Genomic DNA, 12,119 nt, shown 5'->3' with positions numbered 1-12,119 from the left:
ACCTGACCGCCAACTCTTTGCGATGTTAAAATAAACAAGTTGTTTTGTTGTTACCAGTCGACTCATGCTTTGCCGGGACCTTCGGATGCTTCCAGTTGTACCCCAGGCCGCCAGGCCAACGCTACCCTTGGGGCTTGCGACCCAGGTACAACCACAGGCGTCAGCGCCGAGTTCCCAACAACCGATCGCACCAGCGGTGCGATCAAAACACAACCAAAGTATCTGTGTTGTGACTATGTACTACAGCAAGCTGCATTGTCCGACATCCCGCTCTTTGAAACGAGAACCGGTGAAACACCGCTTGGACCTGCACTGGCAGGTGTGGACGGTGACGCTTAGTTCTTCGTAGTTTCACCCAGAAAAACAACGAAGGCATCCTCCAGTGACATTACTGGTTTATTTAATTTTATTTATTTCTAAGGTTGTTTCAGACACGATTGGGTCTTGGTCTGCAGGGAAAAGACAGATTTAGTATTCGCATGACAGTGGTCATGCCACCCACACACTGTTCAAGATGAATGTGACACATATTACATACCAACAGTACACAATAGTTGCAGCGGCAAACACACACAAAGGAAGCGAATAACATAGTGTAATGACGCTGTGTTTGATTTTGTTCAAGCTACAGAACGCGTATCATGTTGATCCTATTTTTCCTGCTGTTACAATTATATTTGTAAATTCCTCCCCGTCTAAGTCGTTCAATCACCCTTATATTATTTCTTTTGAATGTAATCACCCGTTCATTTGGTCCGATTTCTAAATTACTCACTAGTCGTTTGTTCCCAGTTTTACGTTTTCCATCTATTCATTCGTTCATGCAATTGTTATCCGCGCATAACCAGCCAATTACGATATGATTTCACCGAATTTTAAAGCCACGAATATTTCAAATTTTTCGTGCCCTTTATTGTCATGGAGAAAACAGAATAACGTGGTATAACCAAACTCTTTCAAATGCACCACAAAGTCAGCGAGGTTTCATATTTTCCAAGGTCAATTCGAAGTACAAGATAGGCGAAGGGGAAATACGAGCAGCGCGAAAATCGATTGTAAGATAAGGAGAAAGCAGGGAGGCAATGATGAGAGATAAAGCAGTTTGGTACGAAGATGAAACCGCGTTCATCACCAATCTTGCAAGCTACGAGAAGGAGATTGTTTAGCATTTACTAGGGGTGGGGAGATTTAGCGCTAAGGGAAAAGTGCACACGAAAACACGGAGAGGCAGAGAGAGTGTGTGTGGTATCTACCCGCTCACAAATCTATCTATCTATGAATAGATAGATGGATAGATAGATAGATATATTTTTCTTCCTCCATGGAGGGATAGATAGATAGATAGATAGATAGATAGATAGATAGATAGATAGATAGATAGATAGATAGATAGATAGATAGATAGATATATATTGCTGTCCAAGTAATATTACTATTGATCATAGAGGATAATCATAAGGAACTCTATGCGCGAGGTATGGACTTAGACTTCTTTTTCTCTTTTTTTTTGGCAGCAGGAAGAAGTGATCGGGAAGGCATTTAATTATTAATTAATTAATTTATTATTAATGATCGCATCCTTCGAAACCCGCCGATTCTTCAGCGCTAGCACGGAGTTATTGCTGATGTAACTGCTGATGTAAAGTGATTTTTTTATCAAGACTAGCTCATGAAAAAAATTACGCAACATTTATGACGCAAATTTAGCAGAGAAGCGTATGCTGACTGAGCACTATCTCAACTTTGGCTTGGAAGTATGGAGGCCTTTGTCGACTTCAGCGGCTAAAGTTTGCGATTGATTCCCAGTCTATGCGTAGCATGTGTGGATTTGTTTTTCATGTGTGTCTAAATGTAATGTAACCAATTTTCGCGTGACACTACTCATGATTCCATGTAATAAAGCGAGAAAAAGAAAACGCCTTTGTTGTTTAGTGGCTACGGTGTTGCACTGTTAAGCACGAGATCGTAGGATGAAGTCCCGTTCGCGACGACCGCATATAGATGCGGGCGAAATGCAAAAACGACCGTGCATCGCGTGCACGTTAAAAAAACCCAGGTAGTCGAAATTATGCGGAGTCCCCCCGCTCCCCCGCCCCGCCTCTCCTACGGTGTGCCTCTTAATTAGAATCAGAATATGGCATGTAAAACCCCAGAAATTTGTTTCTTAACCATACTGAAACCAGAACCACAGTTGTAAACAAAAAAGAAACATAAAATATAAAATTTATAAGGCTCAACTATTATAGTATAATGTTATGTGCATAAAATTAATCGGTATAAATTTGGTACAAATTGCTACATTAAACATAAGACTTTATTTGTTTCATTATTTTACTACACGGCTAGATTGAGTATTAATCCAATCCAAGCCAATACGAAGTGCAGTGCGCCGTGTAGTTGTAGTTTGCATCTGTGCACGTGTGCGTGCGCTCTGTGCCTGATCAATGGCTAAAATGGCAGGAATAGCCGGCGTTGTGTACGTAGTTCATTTTTCTGGAAGCTCTTAACAGGTCATTTATTCATATTGAACCATTCGCTAAGAATAATTGGTGGACAGAAATTGTCCTGCGGCGATGGCTCCCTGAGAAGCGCTTGCCAGTGTAGTTGCCGTGCTATTTCTGATGCAAATTCAACATCTGCTTCGTGTCATTCATCTTTAATACGACGTTATTGCTTTTCAGAAAACCTAAAACGCAAAGAGGAAAGCGTTTTCTCGAAAACCGCGCTTCAAAGCTAGTTGAAAACACGAAGAGTGCGATATTCATCCGAGGGTCCAATGCCAACAACACAGTCTTGAAAGCCATGAGGAATATAGTAAGAGACTTTAAATATGTTTCTTCAGTTACAGCGTTTAACTAACTGTCGTTTTCACTTTACAGTGTTCTCTGAAAAGACCTCATTCAGTATTCTTTAACAAGTAAGTACCATGATCGCACTGTAGCTTTTAGTGGCTTTTCCATCTAACAAACTGTTGCCTTTCAGGAAAAATGAAATGAAGCCATTCGAAGATCAGACAGCGCTTGTAAGCCATTCCTATTCGTGTTCTATTTCATTGCTTGCCAGAAAGCCGGGTGATTGTTAAATAGCTGATCTGATTAATTTTCAGGAGTTCATGACACAGAAAAATGATGCCTCGCATTTTGTGCTTGGAACGCACTCGAAAAAGCGGCCCAACAACTTGGTTGTCGGCCGGACATACGATGGACACCTTCTGGATATGTTTGAACTCGGAATGGAAGATTTTAAAGCACTGGAGGACTTCAAGGTGATCGTTTTCTTGCATGTCTTTGCATTTGTGACTAAGCAGTACACGCGTGCACAATGTACTTGGCCTTGTGAGCCATATGTGAACTATGTGAATCTGCCTTCTTGCCTCTGACACATAAATGTGGCTGCTGCCTTGAGGACATTAAAGCAAGCTGTTAAACCTCAGCAGTGCACCAAGAGGTTAGCTGACAGAAGCATTAACATATTTGCTTAAGGATAACACACATACATATTTCCTTTAAAAAGAAAAAAAAAAACAATGTGGGTACTGTTGTGCGTAATGAGAAAACAGCAATAATGCCCACCAACTCTCCCAAATTTTCTGTAAACTTTACGAATTCAGACTCATTCGAAGATTTTACGAATGTTTCATCAAGCGTAAGGAAAGGTAAATTCTGCATAAGGTTCGCTACAGTGCAACACAAGTCATGGAAAAGGAATGTATAAAATGGCATGACACATCGTTTTATACCTTCCTTTTGTCCATGTCTTGTGTTCTGCTGTAACGAACCTTGCAATGAATCCTAACCAACTGGCCCAACTTGCCATCTTAAGGTAAATTCTGTTAGTGACAAAGTTTTGCTCTGACCGATCAGCATATTTTTCTTTCTGTGATTATGAAAGGAAACTAGGTAGGCACCTACTTTACGTAAACAGACTGCGAAGCAGGTGAAATCGGCAACAGCAAGGTCACTGGAAAAATCACTGTGATCTGAAAACAATCTTTTGCTTCTCAGTCTTTGTTGATCCACATTTGCTGCTACTTGTTTGCTGCGTCTAAAGACAAATGATCGTTAATGAAGGGCATATGTATCCATCAAAAAGTGTACACTCAAGGCGAACTAATAAAAAGGAATACATGCTATTTTCTCCTTCCTCTCTTTTGGTGTAGTCACAGGATTTTTGCTTGAAGTTCACAGGCTGGCAGGTATGGTGATAAATGTGCAGCATAAGACCAGGTCAGCGCACTATTGGTCAACTTCTTCATGCTTCATGCATGACACTATTCATGCATTATACAGAAGTTAGAAATCAAGGTGCATAAATGTTTGCTAGAAAAGCCTTTTCATTTCGCATGGACATGGATAGACACTAGTGCAACAAAGAAAAACAAGTGAGAGCAACGTGGGACAATACCTAAAGCACTGGTGGTCATCTTTTAATGCATTCATTGGTTGTGTTGTTTGCAGCACAGGTATTTTTCTCATACAGCTCATAGTTGATGAAGGGCTGTATGTTTGCTGTCCAAGTGAACTCTGTATGTCTATACTTTTTCATATGTTAGTGTGGCAGGAAACATCGCTCCCTTTTTAAAATTTGTCATATTGTAAGAAATTTGGGTTGTTCATATTAAAATCCTGCATCTTATTATGAACACTGTAAAAACATACATCCTCGGTTAGTTTTCATTATGGTGTCTATATATAGCAGTTTCTTTAGGTAGTTGTCAAAGGTACCTACTAGGGTTACAAGTGCTCCAGTTTAGCCATATAGAGTAGCTATACTGATAATGTCTTCTTACAGCTCATTTCAGGTAGACAGGTTTATAGTAACAAAAGGATGTCTTAAAGCTGGTGATTGATGTTTTCTTGTGTGTAATGGTAGGCAGTGAAAATCAGGTTTCACATGATTATGCTGGCTGAATTTGATTTGACAGTTGGGACAGTTGATTAACAACCTTATCAAGTCATTTTACAGCATTGTGCACTTTCTGTTTTAGGTGAAGCACTATTTTAGTTTTCCTACTTTCTTCCAGATCCCAAAAGTACCTGTAGGCACAAAGCCCATGCTGATTTTTGCTGGTGAACAGTTTGAACAAAACAAGGATCTTGAACGGTTGAAGAATTTCTTCATAGGTATATACTTCTCACTTGCGCCTTCTTTTCACTACAAACTGGTCTTGCAAAAATGAAAAATTGAGGTTCGGAGAACTAATTGCACTCGGATGCAACATACTAAGAATAAAGAAGTGCAGTGTGGTCATGTGCAGTTAACTAAAAAATTTATGGGCCATGTGATTCGAGAAAATAATGCATTTATAAGCAGTTGTGACCATAGCCAGCAAAACCATATAACACTATGTTGTTCGTATGTATACTTGTAAGGCTAGAAATCTGCATACCTGGCTTTGTTCCAAGGCTGCTAGTAATAGTAACTTTTTTCAAATCTTGTAGGTAGTAAATTTTTTCGGATAGCCGTACAATCATGACGGTGGTGTGCTGACATGCAAGCCAATACAAAACTTAAATTCAGCAAAATTACTCGACAGGTTCAGTTCTGAACCGCACCTTCTGGTGTGCATAATAGCATGGGCCCTGCTATTGTAGAGTGTTTTAGCGTACATTACTATGCTACCATTACTGCTACCATAAATTTAATGATGTGACTGTGCATGTCTATGTTCTGCTGGTGTGACTGCTGCTTGCCGAGATGGAGTACTGTGGTACCATGTTTGTCATGTGCAGTTGTGAGCTCTTCAGTGCATCGGTTCGTGAAGCACGTAGACTTCGCGAAAAACCAAGAACCATCAACTCAACGTTGATGCTTCTCAGCTGAACTAGCAATTTAAAGAGCATGAACAAAAATGTCAGCCCACTTCATCAATTCCTGCAGCTCTAAGTACATTCACTGCACAGAAATTACTTTGCAGTAGATGTGTTTAAAGCTGGAGCAATTGATAAAGCCTGTAAACTTTTTCTTTGTGCTCTCTGAGTTTCCCCTACCTTTTCATTTGTCTGCAGTTATGAAACTATGAACAGTTAGTTCTATAATTTCTGCAACTTTCTGCAAAACATTTCTCAACTCGCTGCAAACTCTTTCAGTTGTATGCAGCAACAACAGCAGCGACACAGTGACACATGCTGTGGCAGCTTATGTGGATGAAGCTAGCTCTATCTAAAGTTCTAAACTGCTGTCTGAGTAAAATGGTCGATTTGGTATCAGTATTGTACACTAATTAAATTGTGCATATGCCTCGGCATGATGACACGTGTGCCAACGCTACAAACAGAGCGAGGCAAATCCTGTTATGAGCTTTTAACTGCTGCTGCAGCAAGAACTACTTACTGCTGCGTTCCTACTTTGCATCTTACTGGAGTTTTTTTACTGAATCCTAGAAAGCTTGACTCCTTATCAAGGCCCTGGAAGAAACTAGAGTTATCACACTTCTTCCTATGATTACAACAGCTGTGCATGCAATTGCATAATGCAGAGCAAACAAATGGTGCTGGTAAGGCTAGACAGCATGCTGGTAGTGCCACTTGGTTTACATTGGGCAGCATATATGCTGTACAGCAATTCTGAAGCAGTCTTTTTCATTTAGTTTGATTACCTGTAGGTTGACAAAGATCGCTAAATACTAAGCAAATATGCTGGAATTATCTGAGCAAGGATAGGATGCTCATTCTGTACATTAGACACCATGTGACATATTGGATGGCATGTTCCTCAATGATGTTTCTGTTCTTGAGTGTAGTACCAGGAAGAAGTGTAGTTTATTTCATGAAGAATCATGCTTCAGATGTACCTAGTAACACATACTGTGCCCCCCCCCCCCCCCGTTTCTGGCAACTGACAGTGCCTTGCTTCAACATTTTAGTAAAGTAATATGTCCAGGGAAATTAGTAACACATGGATTTGTTAGATTGCATGACAAGCACAGCAGGTTTGAGCATGGCAGAAGCAAGAAGTTAGCTAAAACATAATCCTCGACGATGAAGAGATCATTCCAATGACTCCTGTACCGACTGCTTCCATATATGCGTAGTCAGATTCACGAAGCTCCAGAGTATTGTAGTGATAGTGAAGTGCAACTACATTAAACTGCTCCATTAACCCAGTGTATAATAATAATACTGTTAAAGTAAACGTAAGCATTAGTCTCTATGAATTCCTCACACTTTTCTTAGCACAGTACTGGATGTAAGCAGCCACATGCCAGAGACATCCCTTAGTGTAAACATACTACAACCACTGTGGTGCTATTACAGGCCACAAGTGTGCCCATTAGAACAAGTTCTCACTTATATAGAAGATTTTTAATGATTATATTATTAAGAGAGTACTGACACGGCATTTCCAACTTTTCGTTTTTTGCATTAAATGGAGGTCCTATACTTTGAAACACTAGGAAAAAAATTCCATGCCACAATAAGCACACAACACGGATTGAGATTTCTTGTGGACATATTTGGTTCAGAGTACTGGACACTTTCATGTTCAGTGCACTTTCATGACCTTTGCATGTACTGACACGGATAAACAAGGCTAATCACTTGTCATTATGGTTGCAGATAGCTAATGAACACAATTCTCAGCATGGAAACATTTGTCTTGTGACTTCATTTGTGAATGTGACTTCATTTGTCATAATGTGCTACACATAAAAAGCATGAAGCTTGGTCTTGATTAGCTTAATGTAAGGGGTTCACTGTAGCAAGAGCGCTCGTTGTCCTTATGTCCTAATTTGCATGAAATATAGCATTGTAATGTCCTGCAGTGCCATTGTTTCCCTATACAACTCATCCTGCTCTTTTCTGCTCTTGTCACGCTGAATGCAGGTATTTGTTTGGCCTTATGTGCAGTAGTTTTCCTTCCTATCGGCTATGTGGTGTAGAGCTGTACAGAAAAATGTGGTGGTGCTGAGAAGCCTGTTATCTGAAGTTTGACACACACATGTTCTTGTTTACGCCCATTCCAGATTTCTTCCGAGGTGAAACAGCAGAGGCTATAAGTCTACAAGGACTTGAACACGTTATCATGTTCACTGCAGTGGAGAACAAGATAACATTGAGAAGCTATAAGTAAGATGATTTGGCTTTCTATGTTGCTGGTATAGATGGTAAGGGCATGTAGGTAGGGGGACGTATCTCATAACTATTACTTAAATTTCCTATTCTTATTGCCCTTTGTCATCGACTCAAACAAAGCTTTAGTAGGAGTGACCATTGGTTGATGCAGATGGCAAGAAGTATAGAGCCGGCGGAAAAGAATACTTACAACTCTGCTTAAGCAGTATTCATGTGGTAGAGAGTGATTTGCTGTAAGCTCCATGTGGGCAATATGGAAGTTAAAGGGACATCACTCTTATCAGACGAATCCAAGTCACTCTAGGATAGCAGTGCATACCAGGTAGTGTTGCCATCGGCGCAGATGAGTGCTGCTCGAGAGCAGTCTGCTGGTGCCTTATCACCACCCATTTGCCACCTCCCTGATACAATTTAAGCTCTACTCCTTAGTAAGATTCTGCAGCCTGGTTGAGACTCTGTCCGTAAGGAAGTGGTGACTCTGTGCTCCAGCATTGTAACGAGATACCGGAGCACTTCCACATAGCCAAATCTCGATGTGATGCTCATTAATTATCAAAATTACATTTCCTACTCACCCTATAGTCCCCATAAGTATAAACATACGCTTTGTTTAATGGCACCAAACTCTCATTAATTTGAATGTATTTGGCTGCACACTGATAGATTCAAACAACTCCTGGAGCACACCGAGGGTTGCAAAAGCGATGCCATCAAGCAGAAGCACAACTAACACATAACCAAAACAAAGCGGTGGAGTCTGCATTGCCACAGTCATCAGCTGGAACCACGTGGGAACAACAGGCACGCTTCATGCCTTTTCTTTCGTAGAGGTTCAGCGCCACGCACGGCATCACATTGGCTGTGTTCCTTTATGACTGCGTGCCATCTGTGGCCGTGACGATGTAGACTGTGGATTCGTCTGCAGTGGTTACGCTGAGCACTGGCTTCATTTTTATTCAGAGCAACCCATACAGTGTCGCAAACACCATTGTAGCCATCAAGGATGAAAAGTAATTTTAATGCAACTGACGTGCTGGTATCAAACTTGCCTATCTTTATTGCCAGCCAGCTCATTGGCAATAAAATAACCGGGATGTGTACATGGTTCTGAAAAGCATGTCTGCATGTATAAAGACATGCATCTCGCACTACTACCGCAATGCTAAAGAAGTTGCGCAGCTGTCACACCTGTGAGAACTTGTCAATCACAAGATGACAAGAACTTGACTTTCTGCACTGATTTTGTGCAAAAATTTGCTATTTGCAAAATTAGTAAATAAAAGCATGTTGAAATAGTAAATGCTAGTTGTTTTCATGGTCCATTCGATAATACACCCTTTAGTTAACTCAGACATCTTTTCCAGTCCTGTGAAATCAGAATTAACGTTTTACTACCACACCTCACATGGAAGCTAGTTCTCAAAAAGCTTTGGCAAACCTGCACTGAATTGGTTCCCAACCATGGTCACTTAGCCATATATTGTAACCCAAATGCCATAGTGATGTCCGTGGAGCCACTTAGATTTAGGGCTTGAAGTTTTCTGTGAGTTTCAGGATTGACTTCGATGCAAGGGCAGGAAGTTTGGTGGCTCTACCTTTAGGGCAAGCACTTCCTCTGCAAAGTGAAACAAGGATGCTTTGCCCATATAGCCTTATTGAAAATGGGAATATCACTTGATTTTAGTAAAACAGTGTCTTTGATGCAGTAGTGGCCAACAGGGTCCTTCGCATTGCTATAACATTGTGAGGGCCTCTGCAAGCACAACGGCTGGCAGTCAAGTAAGTCACCAAGTCTAGTGTGTGTGTGGTCAGTGCCTCCTTTACTAGGTGCCTGCCGCGTTTTTCGGTAGTCTCGGTTTCAGGCCCTCTCCCTTTACTCTCCTCTGCGAAAAGGCAACGAGCACCTCTCATGGCTAACACCCATGGCTAGCACTTAGATCACGTGCTGCGGCCTCTGAGATTAACATGGCATCTGTCACCGTCTCGGAGGCCCGCGATAACGCTCGCTAACAGACGCCCGCGCATATAACGCGCCGGCGGATGCATTCAGCCACCGCTGCCACATCCGCTGCAAGTTGAAAAGGCAACAAGCACCGCCTCACGGAATTTATGCTGAACTAACTTCAACTAAGGGAACCGCTGCTACAATGGGAAAGCGAGCGATGCGGCGGGCATCTAGTAAAGGAGGCATTGGTGTGGTGAACACGTAAGGCTCATGCAGCTGCAGGCTTCGATGTTCTTCCTGGAATCACAATTCTGTGCTCACATTATCTTCATTCACACTGATATCAGAACATGTAGGAGTAAATGTGCTTTAATGCGCATTTTATAATCATACTTACAATTAGTTGGTGATGTAGTGTATACCTAGAATTTATAAGTACTGTGTTTTGTTCACAGGCCAGTCCTACAGACCTAGTGTATAGAGACAGACTAATATACATTCATTACTGCATGCAGGGTGCTGTTAAAGAAGTCTGGAACCAAGACTCCTCGTGTTGAACTGGAGGAAATTGGCCCCCGTGCAGACTTAACCCTCAGACGAACTAAGATTGCATCTGATGACTTGTTCAAGACAGCAAGAAGACAGCCCAAGCAGAACAAGGTGCACAGCTCTTCATAAATTTTCTTATATATTCGTTGCTCTAACAGAATTGCAAAAGGTTGCCATGTTTGGCTAGATGGAGCAGCACAGTAAACGAGAATGGAGACAAAAAGGGCCCTGTACAAGCGCTGTGTGGCGTCCTTACCCCTGTCCTTGTTTTTTGTGCTGTTCCCATGCCCTATAATGGGATCGTTATGAAAATTTTCTAGCAGAAGCTTCTAGTGATTTTCATGAGTCTTACACACTCTCACACATGGCTAAAAGTATGGTGTGCCAGGCACAGTGTTATTTACATAGTGCAGTGCAGCAATAAAGTACATCCCATCTTCTGTAGGCATGCACAAGTTTAACGTGACAACTGTTACAAATATAATTTTATATCACATGTTTAGGTTCATGAAACTGCCCGCAAGTAGTCTAATTGCTCAACACATGACTTTGTGCAGGTCAAGAAAAAGAAGAACATTGAGAAGACTGCGCTGGGTGCCACAATGGGACGTATTCACATGGAAAAGCAAGACTTTGGCAAATTGCAGACTAGGAAGCTCAAAGGCCTCAAGAAGACACCCGAAGAAAAGAAGGCAGCTAGGGCTGCCAGGAAAGCCACAGCAAGAGCTTCGGCCAGTCAAGACACAGAGATGGCTGTTGATACATGAATTGTCTCCAGTTTGTTGGATGTAAATACACAACGAAAAGGAGTCACGCTGTTTTTAGCTATTTGTACTTGAGATTGCTACTCAAACACTTTACATAATTCAATAACTATTAACAAAGTGTATAGCCTTTTACCTTCCAAGCAACTTTTGTTGCCAATTCATTTAAACAAGTAGCAACACTAGTCCACTACTTGGCTCACAAAGGATGTCCTTTGTGATCACCTTTCAAGTACATCCACAGAATTGCTTGAATATCTCTGTGTTTGCTATATGCATGTTGCACTTCAGTTCCAGTTTATTATTCATGGTACAATTCAGTAAATAAGGTATGTATACGGACTTCGGGAGCATATTTAATACATACAGCCAGACCTTGTTATAATGAACCAATGGATACAACCAACTACAGTAAATCCTCATTAATACGTACCCACTTAATTATTCCAGTTTAGACATAGTCACGATGAACCCCCACCTTGTCACCATTGGCCCTAATGGTTTTGCTGACCGTAGTTGCTCAACGCATGCCAAATAGTTAGTGCATAGTATTTACTTTATTTTTCACCGCCTCCAAGCATGGAATTGGTGAAATGTCGTGCATGCAGGCCATAAATTGCGAAATTGTGGTGCACAAACTTTTCCCGAACTGCAGTTGCCACCAGTAGTGACGTCAAAACATGGTAGCCATGATGCGTTTCGTGCTCCCTTAGATTCTATAGCGCTTCCACGTTACCGTCATGGATCACATGGATGATGGCCTCTCCGTACCTGACGCGGCGAGTG

At 41.4% G+C, this 12,119-nt stretch overlaps 1 protein-coding gene across 1 annotated transcript; it reads left to right on the top strand.

The window, feature by feature from the left end:
- The first annotated feature begins 2,375 nt into the window (after window positions 1-2,375).
- Window positions 2,376-11,378, top strand: Non3 (Ribosome production factor 2-like protein Non3). Its single transcript, XM_075696847.1, has 9 exons — window positions 2,376-2,476; window positions 2,682-2,814; window positions 2,880-2,917; window positions 2,983-3,022; window positions 3,107-3,265; window positions 5,024-5,123; window positions 7,967-8,069; window positions 10,536-10,680; window positions 11,127-11,378. The coding sequence occupies exons 1-9, from the start codon at window positions 2,445-2,447 to the stop codon at window positions 11,334-11,336; spliced, it is 960 nt and encodes a 319-aa protein (XP_075552962.1). The 5' UTR covers window positions 2,376-2,444; the 3' UTR covers window positions 11,337-11,378.
- The last annotated feature ends 741 nt before the right edge of the window (window positions 11,379-12,119 follow it).

This window comes from Dermacentor variabilis, chromosome 6 (genome assembly GCF_050947875.1).
Source record: "Dermacentor variabilis isolate Ectoservices chromosome 6, ASM5094787v1, whole genome shotgun sequence".
NCBI lineage: Eukaryota > Metazoa > Arthropoda > Arachnida > Ixodida > Ixodidae > Dermacentor > Dermacentor variabilis.
This window is presented reverse-complemented; position numbering and strand designations above follow the sequence as displayed.